This window comes from Bos indicus, chromosome 22 (genome assembly GCF_029378745.1).
Source record: "Bos indicus isolate NIAB-ARS_2022 breed Sahiwal x Tharparkar chromosome 22, NIAB-ARS_B.indTharparkar_mat_pri_1.0, whole genome shotgun sequence".
NCBI classification, from domain to species: domain Eukaryota; kingdom Metazoa; phylum Chordata; class Mammalia; order Artiodactyla; family Bovidae; genus Bos; species Bos indicus.
Genome location: NC_091781.1, coordinates 11,379,237 through 11,407,070, shown reverse-complemented (window position 1 = coordinate 11,407,070; position 27,834 = coordinate 11,379,237). Strand labels below are relative to the sequence as shown.

General features: G+C 45.0%; 1 protein-coding gene across 6 annotated transcripts in view; it reads right to left on the bottom strand.

The window, feature by feature from the left end:
• Positions 1-21,383, bottom strand: part of DLEC1 (DLEC1 cilia and flagella associated protein) — a 90,510-nt gene extending 69,127 nt beyond the window's left edge. For all 6 annotated transcript variants that reach the window (XR_011562919.1, XR_011562920.1, XM_019984818.2 and 3 more), the window contains exons 1-6: positions 20,949-21,383; positions 19,793-19,943; positions 5,417-5,527; positions 3,446-3,639; positions 3,015-3,235; positions 1,233-1,311 (exon numbers count right to left, since the gene is read on the bottom strand). Coding sequence is in view for 4 of the 6 variants with exons in the window: in XM_019984818.2 (XP_019840377.2) it covers positions 1,233-1,311; positions 3,015-3,235; positions 3,446-3,639; positions 5,417-5,527; positions 19,793-19,943; positions 20,949-21,344 (1,152 nt within the window). In the remaining 2 variants the exon portion in view is untranslated. The remainder of the gene's footprint in view (positions 1-1,232; positions 1,312-3,014; positions 3,236-3,445; positions 3,640-5,416; positions 5,528-19,792; positions 19,944-20,948) is intronic.
• Between the last annotated feature and the right edge of the window lie 6,451 nt (positions 21,384-27,834).

Sequence of the window (27,834 nt, the reverse complement as noted above, 5' to 3'; positions counted from 1 at the left end):
GAAAGACTCAGACTTCAAAAACAAACTTACAGTTATCAAAAGAAAAAGGTGGGGGAGGGATAAATTAGGGATTTGGCAATAACATATACACATTTATATAAAAAAGATAATCAATATGGACCTACTGTATAGCACAGTGGACTCTACTCAATATTCTATAATAACCTAAATAGGAAAAGAATTTGAAAAAGGATACATGTATACGTATAGCTGAATCACTTTGCTATACACCTGAAATGAACACAACATTGGAAAACCACTGTACTCTAATATAAAATAAAAATTACATTAAAAACAAAAAGTACAGCCGGGGCTTCCCTGGTGGCTCAGTGGGAAAGAATCCACCTGCCAACGCGGGAGACACGGGTTCAATCCCTGATTGAGGAAGCTCCCACATGCCATGGAGCAACTAAGCCTGCGCGCCACAGCTATGGGGCCTGTGCTCCACAGCTTGAGAGCCACGACTACCGACTACCGAGCCCGCCCGCTGCAACTACTGAAGCCCTGGCGCCCTAGAGTCTGCTCCACCAGAGACGCCATCACAACGGGAAGCCAGGCACCACGACGAGAGCGTTGCCTCCACTCTCCAGTTAGACAAGTCTGTGCAGCAACGAAGACCAGCACAGCCAAAAATAAATAAATAAAGCAACGAGCCGAATTTACAGTTTCTTCTACAAACAAACAGCATTTTAAAAATTAAAGGATGGAGGAATTATTTTTAAAAAATGTGGGAGAAATAAGAGATACTCTAACCAAATGCAATGTTTCAATTCTGATTTAAAGAAACCAATTATTAAACTGACTTTTAAAAAAATAAATGGATAAAAATCAGACATGAGTGGATATTAGCTGATATTAAGGAATCACTGTTAATATTGCTGGGTGTGATGATGGTTATTCTTTGAAAGTCCTTACCTGTTAGGAGATACTCACTAAAGTAGTAACTGAAGAATGACACGCTGGCTCAGCTTTCCCTTAGAATACTCCCGTGTACACATGTGCACACAGATACACACACGTGACACACCGTGGGGGCAACAGATGAAACCAGATTTGCTGGATGCAGGTGACTACCGAAGCTGGGTGATGGGCTCACAGGGGAACGCGACAGTCTCTTCCCTAGTTTTGTGTATGGCCTGTGTGTGTGTGTGCGCATGTTTTTAAATTTCCAAGCAAAGACTTTTTAAAAATAAGGAAGCAGAGTGGGGTATGTAAAGAAACCAGATTCCTACCTCATAAACTGGTCCAATTTCATAATCTGTGAAAAATCCGATGGAGGGCTTAGCTAGAAACACCGGAGTATCAGCACAACTGTGGGAGGGGAAGGGAGGGCGAGAGAGGCTGTTAGTTTCATCCCTGAAAGTGATTCATGGAAAATAAATACATTCAAGCCATTAAAGAGATTGGCGACTCATCATCCTTTGGGTTTTATTGTTGGCAAAGCAGGTCACAAAACAATTTTACAGCAAGACTGAATCTTTGTGAAGATATATATAGCTACACATAGCATAAGGAAAACTCTGTAAGCTTAAACACCAATATGTTTTTTTTAATTTATTTTACTTTTACAAACCCTTGTGTTGAGGGCTGACTTTCAATAGATCGCAGCGAGGAGCTGCTCTGCTACATACAAAATCCCGAACACCAATATGTTAATTGCATGTTTTATATAGGTGCTATTTTTTTCTCAGCAAATCTTTTCATTTTTGGTTTTTCTCTTTTCTTTTTGGCTGCACCAATTAGCCTCTGGGATCTCAGTTCCTCAAATAGGGATCAAATACAGCCCCCCTGAATTAGGAGCACAGAGTCTTACTGGACCACCAGTGAAGTCTAAGCAAATATTTTCTGTTTTTTTTTTTTTTTTTTAATAAAAACATATTATTTCTCTAATGCTGCTGCTGCTAAGTCGCTTCAGTCGTGTCCAACTCTGTGTGACCCCATAGATGGCAGCCCATCAGGCTCCACCATCCCTGAGATTCTCCAGGCAAGAACACTGGAGTGGGTCGCCATTTCCTTCTCCAATGCAGGAAAGTGAAAAGTGAAAGTGAAGTCGCTCAGTCATGTCCGACTCTTAGCGACCCAATGGACTGCAGCCTACCAGGCTCCTCCCTCCATGGGATTCTCCAGCCAAGAGTACTGGAGTGGGGTGCCATTGCCTTCTAAACATTAATAGTTTTGTTTTTTTTTTTTTTTCAATTTATTTGGCTGTACCAGGTCTTTGTTGTGGCAGGCAGGATCTTTACTTGTGGCATGTGGGATTTAGGTCCTGGACAAGGGATTGAAACTGAGTCCCTGAATTGGGGGGCACAGAGTCTTATTCACATGACCATTAGGGAAGTCCCACACTAATCATTTTAAGTCCATTAAAATTATGAACCCGTGAAGCAAATCATTCCCTTTGTATGGACACTTACTGAAATACAGCCAAATGGCTGCCCAGGTGGCTCAGTGGGTAAGGAGATGCAGGTTCGATCCTCTGGGACAGGAAGATCCCCTGGAGTAGGAAATGGCAACCCACTCTAGTATACTTGCCTGGAAAATTCCATGGGCAGAGGAACCTGGTGGGCTATAGTCCACGGGGTTCCAAAGAGTCGGACACGACTGAGTGACTGAGTGCACACACTCTTTTAAAGAAAAATCACCATCTGTAGTAGTTACTTGTCATTAAGCAGATTTTGAACATTTTTATTATCTAAGACACATGAACGTAACGGTAGGAGCACATGGCTATAGAGATGCCTCCCATTTGACCCAGGCTGTTCAGATATAAGCCAAGGGCCAACACTAACCCCTATTCCTCAAGAAAACGTCAGAAAAGCACAAAGCCAGGACTCTGGGGATGTCCCAAGGCCACACCTGCGGGCAGCCCCGAAGCCCTGCTCGACTCAGATCCTGAGCCCTGGGCCCCAAACCTCGGGGACCCTCCAGAAGCCAAAGCAGACCCACGACCTGCTTTCTGTGCTTTCCTCTGCAGGGTCCGAGTCTCTGAGAATACAAGTCAGGAGAAGACGCACCTCTCCTCCAGCTCTCCGTCCTGGAAGGCTCCTACCCGTGCTGGCTTCTTGGGAGGAAAGAGAAGAGACTTGCCCCCCAACGGAGTGTTAGGAGGGAAAAAGCGAGGGTTTCTCAGGAAGCGGTTCCGACTCTCCATCCTGGCAAGCTGAAGCCGCTCCAACTGCCTCTGGGGCACCCGTAAATGGTTCATCCAGTTTTTATTTTTCGGTAAACCTGTTTTCTTTGAAATGCGAGAAAAGGATAGAGTCAATGAGAGGCTGAGGGGGCGTGTGTGTTGACATCTTGCTGATCCCGCGACCCCAGATGGCCAAGGACACCCTCCTGTTTTGCTGTGGCTTCATTATGACGATGTTTGTCACCTGGAACCCCTTCCCCTTCATCATGACCCTGCCCCCCCTCCCCCATCACCACAAACTGGCTTCAAACTCACCCTGATGGCTGCTCTGGATCTGAGCTTGGCCTTAAAAGACGAGTCCCATGTGAGGCTGTCCATAGTATAGTCTGTCTCCTCTGCAGACTGAGAGGACATCTTCCTGCACGCGGGCTTCTTGGTCAGCTCCTTCTTTGGGATGGAACGTTTCTCAGAACTAAACGTCGGTTTTGAATATCCAGGGACAGAGACACCTGTGGCACCAGGAAAAACATGAAGTTACCAGACCCAGGGGAAGAGGTGACCCATCCAAGATGACTAAATGAAATTACCAAAGGCAGCGCTAGCTTCTTTTTTCTAAATGTTTATATTTCCTACACCAGATGTATTAAATAATTGCCCTTCAGCATCTCAGGTACTCCTGGAACTTACTCTGCATCTTGAGACTCTAGTGCTCATGTTGTATTATCTGTTCACTTGTCAAACATGGCCGGGAACAGGAGAGGACCACTGTCACACATACCGCATACGTGAACATGCTTTTTAAAAGGCTCACATGAGAAATCAAAGTCTGTATTAGCTTTGTAGACTGTAAAATCATCTCCAAAAGGTTAAATGAGGATATTCAACGTTGCCAGCAGTGAAACTGGTACCATCACATCTCCGAGCACAGTGCCAGGTGAATGCTCAGTAACACCTACTCAGTACTCTGCAGTGACCTATATGGGAACAGAATCTAAAAAAGAGTGGACTATATGTATTGTATACTGACTCACCTTGCTGCTGCTGCTGCTAAGTCGCTTCAGTCATGTCCGACTCTCTGCGACCCCATAGAAGGCAGCCCACCAGGCTCCCCCGTCCCTGGGATTCTCCAGGCAAGAACACTGGAGTGGGTTGCCATTTCCTTCTCCAATGCATGAAAGTGAAAAGTGAAAGTGAAGTCGCTCAGTCATGCCTGACTCTCAGCGACCCCATGGACTGCAGACTACCAGGCTCCTCCATCCATGGGATTTTCCAGGCAAGAGTACTGGAGTGGGGTGCCATTGCCTTCTCTGCTGACTCACCTTACCATATGCCTAAAAATAACCCAACACTGTCAATCAACTATACTCCAATAAAACTGATTTGAAAAAGAAATAGAACTAGATCCCACAGGGGAAAAAAAAATCCTCAGTACATGTCAACTCCATCCTTATTTACCTGCCTAAGATAGTATTTGAAAGTTGGTTGGAATAAGTGGCTGAGTATCTCAGGCACTTGGTTCTGCTTCCACTTTCTGCCTCACCTGTCAGCATGGCCCAGGCTGCCACTTAAACTCTCTCTTCATCTACATCCTCAATTCTCTGGACCCCCATCCTCCTACCCCAAATGCTTTCTTCAGCTCCAAACCCCCAGGAGATCATCAGAGTTCCATTGACTGGGGCTGCTGACGAGCTTATCTTTGGAGCCTGGCACCGGCAGGCTGCCATCCAGATGTCTGGTCACAGGATCTACACGGATACACTTCCAAAACTACCTTCCTGCTTAAACCCACAAGACAGCTTCCCACCCACTCATTCTCAAAGGATCTTGCCTCCCACAGCGCAGGAAACTGGCCCAGTATCACAGTCACACACACATAGCCTTCGCTGCTCCCAAGCTTCTCTCCACACTCAAAGTGGCTCCTGGCCTGTAAGGGGTATGCAGAACCCTTAGGTCTGGGTTCTGAGCCCATGAGACACTTGCTCCCTTGCTCGTCTATGTCTGCAGATCCACCCTCTTGTGATTCATTCAACTACATTTTAAAATAATTTCGCATCTTGTTGTTGGGCAACTGACTAGGATATCATCACTTTGAGAAGCTGAGACTTTTATCTCGTAGGAGTTAGTAAGCTAGTGAGGAAGTGGCATGCTCAGAGCTGGCCCTCCCAATAGCCACGATCAAAAGATCTATGAACAAAGAAATGGCACAAAGGTGGCTGCTGTGGTCCTGCTACTAAAGAACTTCCCTGGAATGGTGTCAGAGGCTTGAAGGCAGTACAGATGCCTTACCTTTAGGTGCAGAGCAAAATGGCACCGTATCGCTGTAGTAATCATTCGGGCAGATCAAATGATGCTTCCGCAGCAACTCGTTGTCCACACACCATCTGAAGATGGTCTTCACTACACAGAAGGGAATGAGAAAAGGTGTTTTGAAGCAGATTGATGTCAAAGAAACTACACTCAAGCTTTCTTCATCCTCCCAGCCTAAACCACCTAACAGAATTCCTCAGTGGTGATTTTGAGATTTAAGAAACTTATCAGTGAGTATTTTAGTTGGTCACTTACAAGAGGCTAACCATTAGGCAAGGCTGTGTTGTGGTATTATTTAAGCCAAAATCTGGTTACTCGCAGAGAGATCAATAAAAAAGAGTTAGGAGAAATAGATTGATGAGTGGCCCCAATTTTTCACTCTTCTCTGTATCCACACCCCCTGCCATGTGAGTGTGCAGTTCCTATCACTAGAGACAGAGCCCACCTCTTCACCCTTGATGTTGGCCCTATGATGTCAGGATGATGGCAAGATTTTGAAAGGTGCTTGTGCAGCTGAGCATTCCCTCTTGTGTCTTTGCCATCGTCATGAGAAGAGCTCCTGGCTCTTCACCCTAGACCCCAGCAGGAATCCACGTGGAGCAGACTTGAACCCAACATGCAGAGGGAACCATGGTCAGCTGGACACACAGCTGGATGTTGGTCTAGCCAATTAAGCCCAGCTAGATCAGCCAACCACCAACCGACCAGCAGACTCAGGAGAGGAGATCTCATTTAATAGAAGGGGAAGGTGATAAATAACATCTTGGGTTGATGAGCACGGAAACAGTAGAAAAGGTATGTTATTGAGAGGCTTTGAGAAGAATTAGAGATAAAAATGGCCATGTCTGGCAGGTGGACTGAAGTTGGGAAAGGTGAGGTAGAGGATTTTTTCCAACAGACTTTTTGAGCAGTGTTAGATTTGTAGCAAAATTGAGAAGAAGGTACAGAGGCTTCCCATGTACTCTCTGCCCCCACACATGCACAGCCTCCCCCTTTATCAACATTTCTTACAACTGAAGATCCCGACACTGACACACCACTATCACACAAACCCTGAAGTTTCTATTAGGATTCACTCTTGGTATTCCACAGTCTATGGATTTGGACAAATGTGTAATGACATATGTAGGCGAGGATTTTTTCTATTTTATTAGAAGTTTTTCTAAACTATTTGATTTTTTAAAACCATGTACACAGGACTTCCCTGGTGGTCCAGTGGTTAAGACTCTGCCTGCCGATGCACGGGACATGAGTTCAATCCCTGGTCTGGCAAGATTCCACAGACGATTAGGCAACTAAGCCAGTGCACCAAAACTACTTAGCCTGCACTATAGAGCCCACGAGCCACAACCACTGAAGCCTGCATGCTAGAGCTTGTGCTGTGCAACAGAACGCACGACACTGAGAAGCCCACGCGCTGCAACTAGAGAGCAGTCGCTGCTCACTCCAACTAGAGAAAGTCCGAGTGCACCAATAAAGACTCAGCACAGCCAAAACCCCCCAGCAAACAGATGGGGGAACAGTGGAAACAGTGACAGACTGTATTTTCTTGGGTTCCCAAAGTCACTGCAGATGGTGACTGCAGCCATGAAATTAAAAGACGCTTGCTCCTTGGAAGAAAAGTCATGACCAACCTAGACAGCATATTAAAAAGCAGGGACATTACTTTGGCAACAAAGGTCCATCTAGTCAAAGCTTTGGTTTTTCCAGTAGTCATGTATGGATGTGAGAGTTGGAACATAAAGAAAGCTGAGCACAGAACTGATGCTTGTGAACTGTGGTGTTGGAGAAGACTCTTGAGTCTCTTGGACTACAAGGAGATCCAACCAGTCAATCCTAAAGGAAATCCGTCCTGAATATTCATTAGAGGGACTGATGCTGAAGCTGAAACTCCAATACTTTGGCCACCTGATGCGAAGAACTGACTCATTTGAAAAGACCCTGATGCTGGGAAAGACTGAAGGTGGGAGGAGAAGGGGACGACAGAGGATGAGATGGTTGGATGGCATCACCGACTCAATGGATATGAGTTTGAGCAAGCTCCAGGAGTTGGTGATGGACAGGGAGGCCTGGCGTGCTGCAGTCCATGGGGTTGCCAAGAGTCGGACATGACTGGGCAACTGAACTGAACAGCCAAAAAAGAAAAAAAAAAAAAAAAAAACCCAAAAAGAAAAGAAAAGAATCATGTGCACTACTACTTTGATAAAAATTAAGGAAAAAATAGGGTGAATGGAAGACTCGAAAGTTTTCAAGCTTTGTTGCTTGTTCCATTAACAAACATGGTGCTTTAAGAGGACTTTCTGGGATTTCCCTGATGGTCCAGGGGTTATGTGGACTGCAGGGGGCACAGGTTATGCTTCCACTGCAGGGGAGGCAGGTTCAACCCCTCACTGGGGAACTAGGATCGCACAAGCTGTGCTGCAGCCAAATAAAGGGGAGGTTGTTTGAATGTAGGGGATTACGGAGTGGGAGAGAGGTCAGGGAATTAACTCGCCATGAAGAACTTCAGCCCACAGCACTGAAGCAAAGGGCTCTTAGGACATGATCTGGACTCTTGCTGTGAAACTCAAAACTGCTCAGTCATCTGCCCGCACCTGTTTCTGGAGAACAGAGGTTTCCTTCCAAAATTCACCAAGAGCCTCTCATTGATCCATCCCAGAACCACAGCTGAAAGGGTCATTCTGGGCAAATGTGGATCCCAGGCCTCTCCTCTGCAATACAGAGCCCTCAGCAGGGAGTGGCAGCAATGCCAAACTGACACAGTCCAGCCCAGTTCCCAAGGACCTGGCAATGGCCTATTTGAAATAGTAAAAGATAAGATAAAGCTTCCAGAAAAATGGCAAAGGCCATGTGGCAAGGAGATGTATCCTCTCTGTTCTGATACCATTCCCTCCAAGGTCCTCCCCTAGGCCACGGGCAGTTCTGTGTCTGCAGGAGCAGGCTGGTGGGGTGCAGCTTGTTATCAAGGCTTTGGGAAGTCTCTCTCCACCTCAGGCATGGATGGTGGACCAGGTAAGCCTTGGGCACCCTGCACTGGCCTTGTGACCTCTTGTAGGAAGGGTGGGCTTCCTACATGGACCCTGCCCCTGAGCATGGGACTGCAAGGCACTGGCTGCTCCCTTTCCCAAAAGATAATGCAGATAAGACACCAGCAAGGAAAGGGAACAAACAAAAAACAGAACATTCTGCAGACTTCTGATCTTTCTCCCTCTGTCTGGAGAATTTACACACATTTTCCACCTTGTGACATTTGTATTAGCAAAGAGAGAAAGGTTACTTCAGTGCCTCAAATAACAATCATCTTCATGATCAATCATCCAAGTTACAAAAGAGGTTCTTGGGACACCACTCTCTACCCTGAGAAGCAGAACCAGAAAGGTGTCCAGGGAACTGGATTAAGGTCTCTACTTCTGCTATTTCTGAAATAAAAAAGAGAAACCTTGTCAGCAGAAGGCTGAGAAACCAAGGTGGATAATGTCCGCTTATAACCTAATATTGCGTGCTAAGTCACTCAGTCGTGTCCGACTCTGCGATCCCATGGACTGCAGCCTGCCAGGCTCCTCTGTCCATGGAGATTCTCTACGCAAGAATACTGGAGTGGGCTGCCATTTCCCACTGGAGAATTTCCTAACCCAGGGGATTTTCCTAACCCAGGGATCAAACCCATGTCTCTTAAAATCTCCTGTATTGGCAGGGCGGTTCTTTACCACTAGCACCATCTAAGAAGCCCATAACTTAATATTATCTTGGGTAAAAAAATAAAATGAAGGTCATTGGGAAATGCTCTTGGCTGATGTTTGTTTCCCAGTTCTCAATGTTTGAGAATTTCCCTGGTGGCTCAGACAGTAAAGCGTCTGCCTGCAATGCGGGAGACCCAGGTTTGATTCCTGGGTCGGGAAGATCCCCTGGAGAAAGAAATGGCAATCCACTCCAGCACTCATGCCTAGAAAATCCCATGGACGGAGGAGCCTGATAGGCTACAGTCCATGGGGTCGCAAAGAGTCGGATGCGACTTCACTTCATTCTCAATGTTTTATTCCACTTTCCTTAAAAGCAAACAAACAAATAATTACGTAATCTCCCCTGATCTCTAGCCAGAAGAATTCTACCAAAGACAGGGACAGTATCTGACTCTGGGGACTTGCCAGATAGCAGGCAACCAACAAATCCTCCCAAGCATCCACTACCAGTCATCTCTGCCTGAATCCACGACTGAGGGAGGGGGTCTGGCAGCTACACGACTGCTGTGGAGAAGTGGGGACAGGAGGAGACACAGAATCTGCACGGGGTGTTCACTGTCTCACAGGGCTGAGCTTCAGCGAGGGCAGACCTGACGGGGACAGGGCCCCACACACCCTAGGGGAAGCCATCTGCAACCATGTGACACTGTGCGTGGAAAACAGGCCTTCCCCCTCCTCCTGACAGAGACAGACATGGGCTTTCACGATAGACACAAGTTCAAAGCTGGGTCCCAGCCCTTTTGAGCTGTGGGAATTTAGGGAATGATCTGAGGTCCTGTCTCAATTCTTATACCTGTAAATGGAGAGAAAACCTGTCTCACAGGGTTGTTGGAAGGATTCCGTGGAATAACATTCATGAAGCATCTTACCCATCATTTGGTCCCCAGCAGCACCCCATAAGTGTAGAGCTTTCTGAAGCCACTGTATCTTCTACTTCTCCCTCCCTGCAGGCCACAGACACGCCAGGTCTCCTCACCCTAAAAGCACTGTCTCTGCTGCCCTGGAAAAGGACGATTTTCAGGGATGCAGGATGACAGATCAAAGTCTTTGAGGGGACTATAAGGTACCAGGACTTATTGGAGAAATGGCCGATTCCAGATCTGGAGCAATAGACACACAAGATGAACCTGGAACTTCCGATCATTCCAGAAAGTAAGGAAGTTTACCACAGGCAACCAGTGCTATGCCAACAGAGTCAGGCATCAACTTGAAAAGGCTCCAAGCGGCTAAAGATGGGACAGTCTGAGCATCAACAGGACAATAAACATAATTAGTTATGAAATCCATGAGTTCATAATGATAGGAAAAACCAACCAGCCAAACCTTTTTACTCATCTTTGGAAGATGTTAGGGAAACCAACTCATTATTTTAAAAACTGGCAGATAAAGGGAAAGAATTAATTCTGCTCCTATCTCAGGGTAATCAGAGTCATCACAGAAAAGTTTCTCTTTACAGAAGTATTTCAGTACCATTAGCATTATAGTTTGTAACCCCTAATGAAACAATATATCTAGGCAAAAACTGGCAGCATCATGAAAACAAGAGATATCAAACACCATGCATCTCCTGAAGGGAGCACACAGCACCATCTATGAACTGGTCTCTCCCCTTCTCCTCTAAAAAGTTGAACTTAAATCTCATAAAGTCTCTAGAAATAACTAGTGAACTGCAAGGAATACAGGGATAAGAACAGGTTAAATGATACCACAATGGTTAAATCAGCAAAATCCAAACTGTAGACAAACGTATAGGAAAAAATGACCCAGTTTCTTTGACAAAAAAATTTACCAAGTATCATCATAGAGATGGTAGACTGAAAAGAGCTCTTAGCACCGCTGGCTCACTGCTGGTGTGGGGATTTGATGAGGAAAAAACATACTGGTCAAATCTGAGAATACCTCTCCACAAAATACTAGTCAGTTACAATCTAATGTGGAGAATTTAACGTGGAGACACGAAGGTGACCAGGTGACCAGGGCTAACATCACTTGTGCCTCCTGATGTGTGGCAGTGAGAGGAGCCAAGTGCTGGAGGGCTGGCGCAACCAGCATCATCTGTATGGTGCTGCTGCCAAGCATGAATTGGAGTTTGGTCACGAGGAAACATTAGAACCACCTTATAGAGTGAGAGGCTTCTCAAGAACTGTCAGGAGGGGCTTCCCTGGTGGTCCAATGGCTAACACTCTGAGCGCCCAACGCAAGGGGCCAGCATTCAATCTCTGGTGAGGGAATTAGATCCCACATGCTGCAACTAAGACCAGGTACAGCCAAAATAACTAATTAAAAAAAACAACTGTCAAAAGAGAGGATCCTGGGGAGATGGGCGTACAAAGCACAAGGACTCTGTCTCTCCACCTAGGTGCAAGTTGCACTAGTAGAATCAGTCAAATTGGACAACTCTGTAACTATGGCATCTGTTTGACTTGTACTTCCAGGGGGAAGCCTGGACAGGCAATTGCAGTGAACTTAGCACACGAGCAGCTACCCAGCCCTCACTCTCAGTCCCAGGGCAGGGGCAACCTACACACAACCCGTGACAGCGTGGGTGACCCAAAAAGAGGCTGTCCTCCAAATGCCTGGGATCTGTGCTCTGACTGCCGATGACCACAGAGGTGCAGGCAAAGAAGCACTTCCCACATTGTGGCATGCCCCACCTCCTCCAGGTGGAAGTGACTTCTAGGGAATTCAAATGGCTAGCACCCCCCTCCTCCATCTTTCTTTTTCCTCTTTTGAAAGCCAGATATTAAAGACTAAGACATTCAAAAACAACTGCAGATTAGGGAGAAATCAGAACATGACCACATACTCTCAGGGAAGGGTTCGGAAAAGAACCTTAAGATTAAGCTCAGGCTGAACCTCAGCATAGACAGCCAACAATAACTAACAAAAAAAACAACAAAAACAATTACAAAATAACCAGCAAGCTCTGTGGAAGGGGGAGAATCTGATTTCTAAAGACACATAATTATTAGATTCAAATGTCCAGTTTCTAACAACAAAAAAAATTGAAAACATATAAAGAAATGAGAAAGTATGGCCCATTCAAAGGAAAAAATTAAATCAACAACTGTCCTTGAAAAAACCTGACAGCAGTTATACTAGGCAAAGGCTTAGAACAACTGTCTTGAAGATGCTCATAGAGCTATTAATAAAAAAACATGTGGAGAATATCAAGAAAATGATGTACAAAAAAACATAAATATCAACAGGCAGAAAACCTATAAGGAAGCTAAAAAGACATGTTGGAACTGAAAAGAACACTAACTGAAATGAAAATCTCATTATTAAAGGGATTCAAAAGCATATCTGAGCAGGCATAAGAGAGAATCAGTGAACTTGAAGATACAAAAACAGGAAATTATTGAGTCAAACGAAAAGGAAAAAAGATTTGAAGAAAAGTAAAGAGAGCCTAAGAGGCCTGTGGGACACCAGCAAGTAACTAACATACACATTGTGGGAGTCCTAGAAGGAAAAGAAAGGGAAAAAGGGGCAGAGAGGATATATCTAAGGAAAGAATGGCTGAAAACGGCCTGGATTTAATGAAATACATGAATATAAAGATCCAAGAAGCTCATGAATTATAAAATGAACTCAAAGACTCATTGACACGTTATAATTAAACATTTGAAAGATAAAGAAAGAATCTTGAAAGTACCAAGACAGTAGTGACTCATCACATCCAAAGATCCTCAATAAAGTTGTCAGTAGACTTTTCATCAGAAATTTTGGAAGCCAGAAGGCAGTGGGTCAATATAGTCAAAGTGCTAAAAGGAAAAACTGTTAACCAAGAATCCTATATCCAGTAAAAACTGTCCTTCAAAGGGAGAGAGAAATTAAGACATTTCCTGATAAACAGAAGCTGAGGGCGTCTGTTACCACTAGACCTGACCGGCAACGCTCAAAGGAGCTCTGTAACGTGCAGTGAAAGGACGCTAGACAGTAACTCCAAGCCACACGAAGAAATAAAGATGTCAGTAAGGGTAAATACATGGGAAACCATGAAAATTTTCTACATGATTTAACAGACTAATACATTTAAAGGAAAAAAAAACTATTAAAGCTAAAACAAAAAAACAAGTTCAAAGTTATGTGCTAAGTTGCTTCAGTCATGACTCTTCGTGACTATAGCCCACGGACGGCAACCTGCCAGGCTCCTCTGTCCATGGGATTCTCCAGGCAAGAATATTGGAGCATGCTGCCATGCCCTCTATCCTCCAGGTATCTTCCCAACCCAGGGATTAAAGCTGAGTCTCCTATGTCTCCTGCACTGGCAGGCAGGTTCTTTACCTCTAGTGCCACTTGGGAAGCCCCCAAAATATACAGTAGTATGAAAAGTTAGTATTATATTAAGCTAGTATTATCATAAATGTTAGTATTATAGTGACTTTGGTTTGTAACTCCAAGTCTTTATTTTCTACATAATTTACAAGACTAACGGATTAGTTGGTATTTCTGGGCACACAATGTATAAAGATGTAATTCTGTGACATCAACAACCAAAAGGGGTGGGGATGGAGATGTAAAGAAACAAAGAATTTTGTATTTATTCAAGTTAAGCTGGTATACATTCAGATGAGAATATTATAATTTGGGGCTTTTAAATGTAATCCCTAGGGCAACCACAAAGAGAATAGCTGTAGAATATACTCAAAAGAAAATTTAGAAAAAGGAAATTTAAACATTTCACTACAAAAACTGACTAAATACAAAATAAGACAGTAACACTGAAGAACTGATGCTTTTGAACTGTGGTGTTGGAGAAGACTCTTGAGAGTCCCTTGGACTTCAAGGAGATCCAACCAGTCCATCCTAAAGGAGACCAGTCCTGGGTGTTCTTTGGAAGGACTGATGTTGAAGCCGAAACTCCAATACTTTGGCTACCTGCTTGCGAAGAGCTAACTCATTTGAAAAGACCCTGATGCTGGGAAAGATTGAAGGCAGGGGGAGAAGGGGACGACAGAGGATGAGATGGTTGGATGGCATCACTAACTCAATGGACATGAGTTTGGGTAAACTCTGAGAGTTGGTGATGGACAGGGAGGCCTGCCGTCCATGGGGTCGCAGAGTCGGACATGACTGAGCGACTGAACTGAACTGAACTAATGTAGGAGATGAGGGACAAAAGAGATACAAGACAAAAAAATAGCAAAGTGACAGAAGTTCCTCCTTATGAGTAATTACTTTAAATGTAATTTGGGCTTCCCTGGTGGCTCAGATGGTAAAGAATATGCAGGCGGTGCAGGAGACCCGGGTTTGATCCCTGGTTCAAGAAGATCCCTGGAGGAGAAAATGGCAACCCATTCCAGTATTCTTGCCTGGAGAATTCCATGGACAGAGGAGCCTGGTGGGCTACAGTTCATGGGGTTGCAAAGAGTTGGACATGACTGAGCGACTATCTCTTTCACTTTAAATGTACGTGGATTCAACTCTCCAGTCAAAAGACAAAAATTGGCAGAATAGATAAAAATACATGATCCATCTAGATTGCTGTCTACAGGAGACTCACTTTAGATCCAATGACTCAAATAGATTGGAAACGAAAAGGTGAAAAAAGATTTCCATGCAAACAGTAGTCAGGAGAGGAAGTAGCTATACTAATAGAGGAAAAAAAGACTTTTTAATCAAAAAAGGTTACAAGAAGCAAATAAAGCAAAGAAAGACATTACATACCAATAAAAGATTCAATAGAGCAAGAAGATACAATAAGCATAAACATTTACACATCTCATGACAGATCATCAAAATAATGAAGCAGAAAATGACAGATCTGATGGGAGAAATAGATAGTTCTACGATAATACTAGTTGGACACTTCTGTACCCATTTATAGTAATAGAAAGAAGAACCAGGCAAAAGACAAGTAATGAAACAGAGGATTCAAACAGCCCAATAGATTAACTAGATCTAACAGACATATAGAACACTCTATCGAACAATAATGGCATACACATTCTTCTCAAGTGCATTTAAAGAATTAATATCAATCCTCAAATTTTTCACAAAAAAATGGAAGAGGAGGGAACAGTTCTTATCTCATTCAAGCGGCCAGCATTATCCTGATATAAAGCCAGATCAAGACACTACAAGAAGACTACATCCATTATGAACACGGATGCAAAAATCCTCACAAATTCAGCATTATCAACTGTGATCTGTTCCTGTGATGCAAGGATGGTTCAACATACAAAACTCGATCAATGTAATACACCACAGTAACAGAATGAAGGGGGAAAGAGTCCCATGGTCACCTCAACTGATACAGAAAATTGTTTGAAAAACGTCAGCATCCTTTCATGATTAAAAAAATAAACACAAAGGACTAGGGACAACCAGAAACTGTTTCAACATAGTTTGAAAATAGTTTCACTATTTCAACATAGTGAAAATCATGGATGAAAACCCATAGCGAATGTCATACTCCGTGCTGAAAGACTTAAAAGCTTTTCCTCTAAGATCAGGAACAAGGCAGGAATGCCTGCTTTCACCGTCTGTAGTAAACATAATACTAGAAGTTCTAATCAGAACAACTAGGCGAGAATTAAAAGGCATCCAAACTGGAAAGGAAGAAGTAAAATTATTACTGTTTGTGGATGATATGATCTTATCAGTTGAAAACAGCGGGATTCTCCAGTGGCTCAGAAGTAAAGAATCTGCCTATAATGCAGGAAACACAAGTTTGATCCCTGGGTCAGGAAGATCCCCTGGAGGAGGGCAGGCAAGCCACTCCAGTACTCTATTTTTTTAATTCATTTTTGTTTGGCTGTGCCAGGTCTGATCTTCAATCTTCACTGCAGCATATAGTACTTGCATCATGTGGGATCTAGTTCTCTGACCAGGGATCAAACCCAGGGCCCCTGGCATTGCAAGCCTGGAGTCTTAACCGCTGGACCACCAAGGAAGTCCCCCACTCCAGTATTCCTGCCTGGAGAATCCCAAAGACAGAGGAGCCTGGTGGGCTACAGTCCACAGGGTCGCAAAGAGTCAGACATGATCGAGTGACTGAGCATGCACACACACAGAAAACACTAAAGATTTCATACACAAAAAAACCTCTTTTAGAACTAATAAGTGAACTCAGCAAAGTAGCAGGACATAAAGTGAGCACACAAAAATCTGATGCATTTTTATACACTAAAATGAACACTCTGAAAAGGAAATTATGAAAACAATTCCATTCCCAAGAGCATCAGAAAGGATACGATAGTTGAGAATTAACCATGGTGATCGAAGACTTATATAATAAAAAATACAAAACGTTGCTGAAAAAAAATGAAAGAGGACATAAATGGAAATACATCCCATGTTCATGGATTAGAAGACTTCATACGGTTAAAAATGCCCACACTGGGACTTCCCTAGTGCTTGAGAATCCACCTGCCAATGCAGGGGACACAGGTTTGACTCCTGCTCCGGGAAGATTCCACACGCCACAGGGCAACTAAGCCCATGCGTCACAACTGCTGAGCCAGCGCTCTAGAGTTCCTGTGCTCGAAACGAGAAGCCACTGCAAGGAGAAGCCCATGCCAGAAACCTCTCTACAGTTAGAGAGTAGCCTCTGTTCGCTGCAGCTAGAAAAAGTAGGTGCACAGCAATGAAGAGCCTGAGTGCCAGGACAAAGACCCAGCATAGCCAAAATATTCTTTTAAAAGTGTCAATACTACCCAAAGCAAAACATGGATTCTATGAAATCTCTATCAAAATCCCAACGACATTTTTTATGACAGAAATAGTAACGCTATGCTATGCTAAGTCACTTCAGTCGTGTCCGACTCTGTGCGACCCCATAGATGGCAGCCCATCAGGCTCCCCCGTCCCTGGGATTCTCTAGGCAAGAACACTGGAGTGGGTTGCCATTTCCTTCTCCAATGCATGAAAGTGAAAAGTGAAAGTGAAGTCGCTCAGTTGTGTCCGACTCTTAGCGACCCCATGGATTGCAGCCTAACAGGCTCCTCCATCCATGGGATTTTCCAAACAAGAGTACTGGAGTGGGGTGCTATTGCCTTCTCCGAGAAATAGTAAAACCCATCCTAAAATCCATTATGGAATCTCAAGGAATATCCAATAGTCAAAACAATCTTGAACAAACAAAGCTGGAGGACCCACACTTGCTGATTTCAAAACCTACAAGAAAGCTACAGTAATAAGAACATAGTATTAGCATAAGTGGACACAAAAACCAACAGAATAGAATAGAAAGCCCAGGAATAAACCCTCATACATACGGTCGAATGATTTTTGACAATGGCGTCAAGGCCAATCAATAGGGAAAGGACAGTCTTTTCAACAAATGATGCCAGGAAATCTGGACATCTTTATGTATAAGAATGAAGTTGGATCCTTCTGTAACACTATGTAACTCAAAATTAATCCAAGACCTTAAACCCAAGACCTAAAATCCAAGACCAACACCTAATAAACTCTAGGAGAAAACACAGGGCCAAAACTTCACAACACTGCATTTAGCAATGATCTCTTAGCTACACGAAAGGCACAGAGGACAAAAGAAAAACCAACACATTGGACTTCATGAAAATTAAAAATGTGCATCAGAGGGAAAACACAGAACGAGAGAAATATTTTCAAATCATGTATCTGGTAAGGGATTAATAACCAGGATATACAGAGAATTCCTAAAACTCACCAACAATCCGATGGATTAAGAACAGGCTTGAGGAGTGCTGTGAGTGCCCTCACTGCCGCTAAGATCAGGCTGGCCGAGAGAATCGCAGCCTCCCTCAACAATGTCTGTGCCAAGGAACTGGTGCTGGTGGCGTCCTTCACCAGTGGGGGTGTCCCTGTCATTCTGCCCACACTCAGCCGCAACACCAAGTACTCGGTCATGATCAATGGGCCATCATACCCTAGAAGTTCCCAGTGCCCCTCTAAGACGATGGCAACATGCCCAGCTACCCTCAGGACCCCCGGGGCCCAAGCCTGGAGTGGCTGAAGAAGCTGTGAGCTCCTCCATCGACAGGGAGAGGTCCCCTCCCTGACGGCTCCCAATAAATATGTGAAATGTGACCCCCCGCCAAAAAAAATGGGCTTGAAAAGACATTTCTCCAAAGAAGATACACAAATGGTAAATAAGCACATGAAAAGGTACTCAAAATCACTCATCATCAGGGAATTGCAAAATTAAAACCACAATGAGGTACCCCCTCACACCCATCAGGATGGCTACACACCCCTCCCCCCACACACACCCCTCCCCACACGCACACCCCCACACCCACCCCCATCAAAAAACCAGAAAATAAGTGTTGGTGAGGGTATGGAGAAATGGGAATCCTGTATACTGTTGGTGGGAAAGTAAAAATGGTGCAGGCACTGTGGCACAGTATGGTGGTTCCTCAAAAAATTAAAATAGTACTACTATATGATCTAACAATTCCCCTTCTAGACACAAAACCAAAGAGGTATTTGTACGTCCGTGTTCAGAGCAGCATTATTCACAACAGCTAACACCTGGAAGCAACCCAAGCGTTCATCAGCTGATGAATGGATAAGCAAAATGTAATATACAAACACAATATTATTTAACATATGAAGGAAGGAAATTCTGACACAGGCTACAATATGGATGAACCTTGAGGGCATTACACTAAGTGAAACACGCTAGCCACAAAAAGACAAACACTGCATGATTCCACTTATGTGAATACTACTTAGAGCAGTCAGAATTACAGAGACAGAAAGTAGAATGGTGGTCGCCAGGGGCTGGAGGAACAGAGGGACTGTGAAGGTATTTTTAATGCACATATCAGTTGTGTGAGATGAAAAGAGTTATGGAGATGGATGGTGATGATGTTTGTATAAGATAATGAATGTATTTAATACCACTGAACTGTACTCTTAAAAAATAGTTGAGGGTAAATTTTATGTTACGTGCATTTTACCACAATTTTTAAAACCTGGGGGGAAACTCAATGGTCAAGAACATAAAAGACAGGAAAAGTTCAAAGAAGGGTCCCAAATGAAAAGTCTAAAAGTGAGACATGACAGTGGCATGCAGCATGGCTTCCTAGACAGGATGCTAGACCACAGAGGAGAAGTGGACGCTGTGGAGTAGCAGGTAAAACCTGCAGGCCATCTGTGAGCTGGAGGATAACACTGCCTCCATGCTGACTCCCTGGCTTAGGGGGTTGTGTGCTGGTTATGTAGGTGAGACTCTGCTCTGGAGACACGCACACTGGAGTGTTCTGTGATAATGAAACAACACTGGTGCAACTCACTCTCCAAACATTTTAAAGAAGGCTAGAGCGGTTCTGTGGGTTGCATTTTTACTCTGTTGGTAAGTCTTTTGAGGCACAATTTTTCATTTTCATGACGTCCATTACCTGGTGGCTCAGACAGTTAAGAGTCTGCCTACAAGGCGGGAGACCCGGGTTTGATCCTCGCGTCGGGAAGATCCCCTAGAGAAGGAAACAGCAACCCACTCCAGTACTCCTGCCTGGAAAATCCCATGGACAGAGGATCCTGGTAGGCTACTGTCCATGGGGTCGCAAAGAGCCGGACATGACTGAGCGACTTCACTTTCTTTCAATGAGGTAATACAATAATATATTAACAACTGGGGGGTTAGGGTGAAAGGCATAGAGCAGCTCATCATACACACCTGGAGGCATCTTGATAAACGGCTCAAGGAACTGTACTTTGGCCTGGTGCATGGCCCGCTCTTTCTCCGCAAGGGCCCGTGCACGGGCCTGAATGATGTGTCTCTCCAACATTTCAACTTCATCCAGCCGCTGCTTATAGAGCTCCCGAATCTGGCAGGTGGGTGATCAGATGCACAGAAATATGGTGAGATGACTCAACCTCACTTGAGCAGCATTGTTTCCCATGAAGCTCAGAACAGTCACAGAACTGCAGAGACCACCTGGTCTAACCAGACAGAGCTGAACTCTAAGACCCACGGAGGGAAATGGCATAAAGCTTTTACAGTAAAGTCAGGAACAGTGCCAAGTCTCAAACCCTGTCTCCTGACTACTGGGTTCTCAGTAAAGAGTTCTGTCATCCAAACTCTGAAATACCAAATGCGAGTTAACACACCACCTGTGGTAGACAAAGGGTTGTGTCACTCAGGATAGAAGGACTTGCTACCTAGCTGCAGAGAGCATAGTGAACTGAAAGCCTCCAGGTGTCGACCCCTTCAGAATTCACCTCAGCTGCCTGAAAGCATTCAGTTGAGACTCCTTTAAGAAAGTCGTGGGCAGCGTGGCCAGCAGTCAGAGAGGCCTTATCAGAGAGGACTCAGGACAGCTGCTGTCCTTATACAGCTCAGGAAGCAGAGCTGGTGTTCCAGAGACTGGGCATGCTTCCTAAAATCTGGGCACGGATGCCTCTCAATGGTTAAGATTGTGGTTTGTGACACAAAGGCAGGCACCCCGGAGCGGACGTGACGTTTAGCTTTATCATCGCCAGGAAAACAACTATTCTGCTTTCTGTCGTTTCACTTATATATGCATTGTCTGTGTAGAGATGTAAAGAGATAGGTGCTGCAGATATACACCTTATGTGTGTCGAGAGTGTGTATTTGCCTAAGAGCGCATATAGTGTCCTTCCACTACAACGTAGGATATACGGCGGAACGGACTTGGTCTGCCCTTCCCAGCTGCGTACCCCGTGCCTGGAACAGCGGCTGCACCCGACAGGGGCTGACATTTGCCGAGTGGCTGAGTCGCGCCCTGGGTCCCCCGCACAGCCGCAGACGCGACCCCGCCATCCCCTGGGTGAGCACAAGGAGAAGCGAGCGGGGCGCGGTACCCTGTTACCTGCTGCAGCTGGTCCACGAACTCCTCGTGCCGTGCATCCTCGCTGCCGCGAGCCTTGATCAAATTCGAGCTCACCTCCTCCCCTATCACCTCGGCGGTGTACAGGTTGCGGAAGACGCCGGTGAGCAAGTACGAGATGTCTTGGGTGCGCAGAGAGGTGGGGCGCAACCGCAGCAGTTGCGGCTCGGGGAGCGGCGGGAGCGAAAGCTGCGCGACGAAGCGGCGCCGACCCCCGAAGCCATGGTGGAAGGACTCGGAGTAGGCGAGGGAGGAGAGCCAGGTGGACTGGCTAGGGCTGCGAATCCGGGCCAGACGCGGGCTGGGCGTCCACGTTGCCCCAGCGAAAGCGTAGGATCCAGACTCAGCCGACTGCCGCTCTCGCTTTCCAGTCTCCATGGCAACTGAGACGCCGCTAACTCCCTGCCGCACTTCCGGCCTGCCTCTTCCGCCTTCCGTCCGTAGGAGGGTGCCATAAAGCCGTCATCCTCAAATACGCGCACAGCGGTATCGCCTTTACTAAGATGAGCTTTTCCTATTTGGAACCAGTCTGTTGTTCCATGTCCAGTTCTAACTGTTGCTTCCTGACCTGCATATAGGTTTCTCAAGAGGCTGGTCAGGTGGTGTGGTATTCCCATCTCTTTCAGAATTTTCCACAGTTTATTGCGATCCACACAGTCAAAGGCTTTGGCATAGTCAATAAAGCAGAAATAGATGTTTTTCTGGAACTCTCTTGCTTTTTCCATGATCCAGCGGATGTTGGCAATTTGATCTCTGGTTCCTCTGCCTTTTCTAAAACCAGCTTGAACATCTGGAAGTTCACGGTTCACATATTGCTGTAGCCTGGCTTGGAGAATTTTGAGCATGACTTTACTAGCGTGTGAGATGAGTCCAATTGTGCGGTAGTTTGAGCACTCTTTGGCATTGCCTTTCTTTGGGATTGGAATGAAAACTGACCTTTTCCAGTCCTGTGGCCACTGCTGCGTTTTCCAAATTTGCTGGCATATTGAGTGTAGCACTTTCACAGCACCATCTTTCAGGATTTGAAATAGCTCAACTGGAATTCCATCACCTCCACTAGCTTTGTTTGTAGTGATGCTTTCAAGGCCCACTTGACTTCACATTCCAGGATGTCTGGCTCTAGGTGAGAGATCACACCATTGTGATTATCTGGGTCATAAAGATCTTTTTTGTTCAGTTCTTCTGTGTATTCTTGCCGCCTCTTCTTAATATCTTCTGCTTCTGTTAGGTCCATACCATTTCTGCCCTTTATCGAGCCCATCTTTGCATGAAATGTTCCCTTGGTATCTCTAATTTTCTTGAAGAGATCTCCAGTCTTTCCCATTCTGTTGTTTTCCTCTATTTCTTTGCATTGATTGCTGAGGAAGGCTTTCTTACCTCTCCTTGCTGTTCTTTGGAACTCTGCATTCAGATGCTTACATCTTTCCTTTTCTCCTTTGCTTTTCGCTTCTCTTCTTTTCACAGCTATTTGTAAGGCCTGCCCAGACAGCCATTTTGCTTTTTTGCATTTCTTTTCCGTGGGGATGGTCTTGATCCCTGTCTCCTGTACAATGTCATGAACCTCTGTCCATAGTTCATCAGGGACTCTGTCTATCAGATCTAGTCCCTTAAACCTATTTCTCATTTCCACTGTATAATCATAAGGGATTTGATTTAGGTCATACCTGAATGGTCTAGTGGTTTTCCCTACTTTCTTCAATTTAAGTCTGCATTTGGCAATAAGGAGTTCATGATCTGAGCCACAGTCCACTCCTGGTCTTGTTTTTGCTGACTGTATAGGGCTTCTCCATCTTTGGCTGAAAAGAATATAATCAATCTGATTTTGGTGTTGACCATCTGGTGATGTCCATGTGTAGAGTTTTCTCTCGTGTTGCAGAGTACATCATGAGAAACGCTGGGCTGGAAGAAGCACAAGCTGGACTCAAGATTGCCGGGAGAAATATCAATAACCTCAGATATGCAGATGACACCACCCTTATGGCAGAAAGTGAAGAGGAACTCAAAAGCCTCTTGATGAAAGAGGAGAGTGAAAAAGTTGGCTTAAAGCTCAACATTCAGAAAACTAAGATCATGGCATCTGGTCCCATCACTTCATGGCAAATAGATGGGGAAACAGTGGAAACAGTGTCAGACTTTATTTTTTGGGGCTCCAAAATCACTGCAGATGGTGATTGCAGCCATGAAATTAAAAGATGCTTACTCCTTGGAAGGAAAGTTATGACCAGCCTAAATAGCATATTAAAAAGCAGAGATATTACCTTGCCAACAAAGGTCTATCTAGTCAAGGCTATGGTTTTTCCAGTAATCATGTATGGATGTGAGAGTTGGACTGTGAAGAAAGCTGAGTGCTGAAGAATTGATGCTTTTGAACTGTGGTGCTGGAGAAGACTCTTGAGAGTCCCTTGGACTTCAAGGAGATCCAACCAGTCCATTCTAAAGGAGATCAGTCCTGGGTGTTCTTTGGAAGGACTGATGCTAAAGCTGAAACTCCAATACTTTGGCCACCTCACGGGAAGAGTTGACTCATTGGAAAAGTCCCTGATGCTGGGAGGGATTGGGGGCAGGAGGAGAAGGGGACGATAGAGGATGAGATGGCTGGATGGCATCACCGACTCACTGGACATGAGTTTGGGTAAACTCTGGGAGTTGGTGATGGGCAGGGAGGCCTGGCGTGCTGCGATTCATGGGGTCGCAAAGAGTTGGACATGACTGAGCGACTGAACTGAACTGAACTGAGCCACTGAACTGAACTGAAGATGAGCTTAGGGTGAGGACCAACAGAGAAAGGGTTAATTGGCACAGCCAGGTCCTTCTCGTTGCAAAGCGTCTCTCTATTTCATCTGCCCATTCTCAAATTTGTTCAGCATTTATTCATTCATTCATTTAACATTTATTGTGTAAGGATTCTGTTTCAGGTCTGTGCTGGGAGCTGGAGATACCAAAGGAAGATGCTGCTTCTGCATTCGCAGAGCTCAGGGGTTGCAGGCAGGGTGGGGAAGTTGGTGGCCTGAATGCGTGTGTGAAGTGTGGGGAAGTGGGTGTGTAGGTTTGTGAGGTATGGGGAAGCGTGTGTGTGTTTCTCCAGGGTGTTGGGTAGGTGGAAACAGGTAAACAATTGGATTTAGTGGGTTGTGGTCAAGGTGGAGAAAATGTTTGTTGTCATGGAACCATAAAGGACAGGAAAGTAATCAGTCTACAGAGAAAGCAAGTATAGTAGCGGGTTGTGGGTAGAAATGAAAAACAAGCAGAGATTTAGAAGAATGAGTAGACTCACCATTATTAGTGATCAAGAACGTGTAAATTAAAACCACAATGCAGGGACTTCCCTGGCAGTCCAGTGGTTAAGACTTCGCCTTCTAATGCTGGGTGTGCAGATTGGATCCCTGGTCTGGGAGCTAAGATCTCCCATGCCTGGCGGCCAAAAGAAATCAAAACAGAAACAATACTGTAACAAATTCAATAAAGAACTTAAAAAAAAAGTCTCCAGTGCAGTACCTCTACGTGCTTAGTAGAATGTTAAGAAATTGAATGGACAAACAGGTGAACAAACCAACTGAGTGTTGGTGAGGCAACTCAATGTCATATATTGTGACAGGAATATAAACTAGTATGCTGTGCTGTGCATGGTCGCTCGGGCATGTCTGACTTTTTGCAACTCCAAGGACTGTAGCCCACCAGGCCCTCTGTTCATGGGGATTCTCCTGGCAAGAGTACTGGAATGGGTTGCCCTGCCCTCCTCCAGGAGATCTTCCCCACCTAGGGATTGAACCCAAGTTTCCCGTATTGCAGCCTGATTCTTTACCATCTGAGCCACCAAGGAAGCCCAAGAATACTGGAGTGGGTAGCCTATCCCTTCTCCAGGGGCTCTCCCCAACCCAGAAATCAAACTGGGGTCTCCTGCATTGTAGGAGGATTCTTTACCAGCTGAGCTACCAGGAAGCCTATAAACTAGTATAGCAACTTTGAAAAACAGTTTGGCAGTTTCTTATAAAGTAACACAACAGTCCCACACAACTAGGTGTTTTTCCAAGTGAAGTGAGAAAGTTTGTGCCTACAAAACCCTGTACGAAGATGTTTATAGCAACAATATTCATGATCTCCAAAAAGTGGGAAAAAACCAAATGTTCTTTCTACTGGTGAAAAAAAAATAAATTGTACATCTATGCAATGGAATACTCTCAACAACAAATATGAAACAGACTAGAGATACACACGACAGCATAGAAGAATGTCAAATTCATTATGCTGAGTAAAAGAAACCATTCTCAAAAAGGCTACACATATATACTGAATGAGTGCATTTATAGGATACCCACTTATAAAAAATGCAAGCCAGAAAACACATCAGTGGTTATCAAGAGTTGGTGATGGGAGCTAACATTGGCTTTAAGGAGAATGAGGGAATTTCTTGGGGGGATGGAACTATTCACCAAAAAGAGTAAATTTTACTGTATGTAAGTTATATTTAAATTTCTTCAGCAAAAAAGTAGACAAGTAGGAGTAAGCCAGGAGAGAAGGGAAAGGGGCACACCATGTAGAAGGACCCCGTTGAGCTAAAGCCAGGAGAGGGCCACACGTATGGCTGGAAAGGAAAGAAGTTCAGGGGTGGAACTCAGAGAGTGGAGGAAAACTCCTAGGCAAAGGCCAGATCATAAATGGGTTTGCAGGCAACATTAGGGAATTTAAACTTTATTCTGAGGACAGAAGGAGGCCATCAAGGGTCTGAAGCTGGGTGTTTGGTGGTCAGCTGTATATTGTACTGAGATCACTCAAGTTGCTATGAAACAAAGACTGGTGGAAACAGGAGGCATCAGGGAGCTCAATCAGGAAACTTCCACTGGGGTCAGGAAAGAGGGGAAGGATGCTGGGATTCAGGTAAGAGGAACAGATTGGAGATGGAGCTAAAAGATGGACTTGAGAAGACTCATGGATGGGTGTAAAGGGAGTGACAGAGAAGAGGGGCCAAGGACGACTCCCACCCATCCTGTGTGTGCGATCAGGTGGGTTATGAGATCATCCACTGAGGTGGGGAGAGACCTGCACTTGTCAGGGCAGCAGCGTTGACATCACAGTGACTCATCCTTGCCATGGCATGACGGCTGCTCAGAGGTGGTACAGCCGTCCTCTTCTTACTACTGGGGTGTGTCTGTGTGTCCTACAGCCTGAAACCCACTTCCTGAGTTGAGGCCCAGGATGCTTGCCCACGTACCTGGGCTACTTCCTGTTCTCGTGGTTGGGCCTGCCTCTCTCACCTCTAATTTCTGGTAGCGCTTCCATCCTCAGAGCTGGGAAGCCAGGGCCCCTGTTCTAGACTGTGTACTTGAGAGTATCCTGCTCTCACTCTCTGGGAGCTGCACCCTCGCCCGAGTGAGGAGGCCATGAAGTCAACATGATGTGCCCCATGCCTGTGCAAACGTTGTGAGCCCACCAGCAGGGCCTGTGCAGCCTGTTTCTTTAAGGCCTTCCTCTCCTGGCTGACTGGTGGCTACAGTAAGTGGTAATGCTGGGAGGGGTGGAAGTGGAGAGAGCGCAGGCAAATGGGCTGGTTTGTCCAATTGTTCATAAACATGTGAGCCTCCCCCTGCCCCCACTGTGCAGTAAGGAGCTCATAGAACCATCTGGGTGGTGGTGGGGACTCTGTTGTTCTAGTGTTAGAAGTGGGCCTGCCCAAACAGGGTGGTCTCCCCAGCCCCCTTCCCTGCCCTGGGAATGACAGGACAATGGATTCTCACCATTACCTTTGACCTGCCTCCAAAGAACCTCAGAGAAAGTCACAGACAGTCTGGCCCAGCCTGAGAGAGGCCTCCCCCTTTTCTCTCTGACCTTCCCACCCTCTGGCTTCAGCCCGCCTCAGCTCTTTCCAGGCCAAGATCTCCAGGAAAGCTCCAGTTATTCCTCTGTGCTCATCGTCCTTGACTTTTCAGCAGTATTTTGCTGCCTGGTCCCTCTCAATAAAACGCCCTGTTCCCTCACTCCCCACTTTCTTGTGCTTCCCCATCTCCACCCTCTTTTCGCTCTTCTACTTGAATCTCCCTGCCTGATAAGCCGGATTCATTCCTGACTTCGCTGTGCCCAGCAACCACTTTCTGTTTGCTCTGTGACTAACTGAATGGTCCTAACCCTGCACCAGTAGTAAAGGGCGCCAGCCCCTCACCTATGAGAACTTGGCCAGCACAAAGGGAACTTCCTGAGCTCCCTTCTTCACTTTACAACCTGTTCTGCCAACCAGAATTTGTGTTTGTTTACCTCTGGGTTCCCACGCGTCTTTGACCTTTTACATATTTTTTACCTTTAAAGTCAGAAAGAGAAAGACAAATACCATATGATTATCACTTGTATGTGGAGTCTAAAATATGACGCAAATGAACTTATCTACAAAAAAGAAACAGACTCATAGATGTAGAGAAAAGACCTGTGGTTGCCAAGGCGGGGCAGGGGAGGGGGTCAGAGAGTGATGGACTGCAAGTTTAGCGTAAGCAGATGCAAACTATTATATACAGAATGGATAAATAACAAGGTCCTACTGTATTGCATAGGGAATTATAGTCAATATTCTGTAAAACCATAATGGAAAAGAATACAAAAAAATGTATATGTGTGTATAACTGAGTCAATCTGCTAAACAGCAGAATTTAACATTGTAAATCAACTATATGTCAATAAAAATACTGTTTTTACTTTTAAATTTCAAAAAGTATATATCAGTATGATAAAAATTCAAATAATACATAAAAAATAAAAAGTATCTTCCTCTCAATCTCTTTACTTGGGTTATTTCTATATCATTCTAGCTATTGTTTCTCCCTATACAAATGAAACATTTATAAAGATTTTTTTAATTTTTAAAAAGCACCAATGATATTAGACA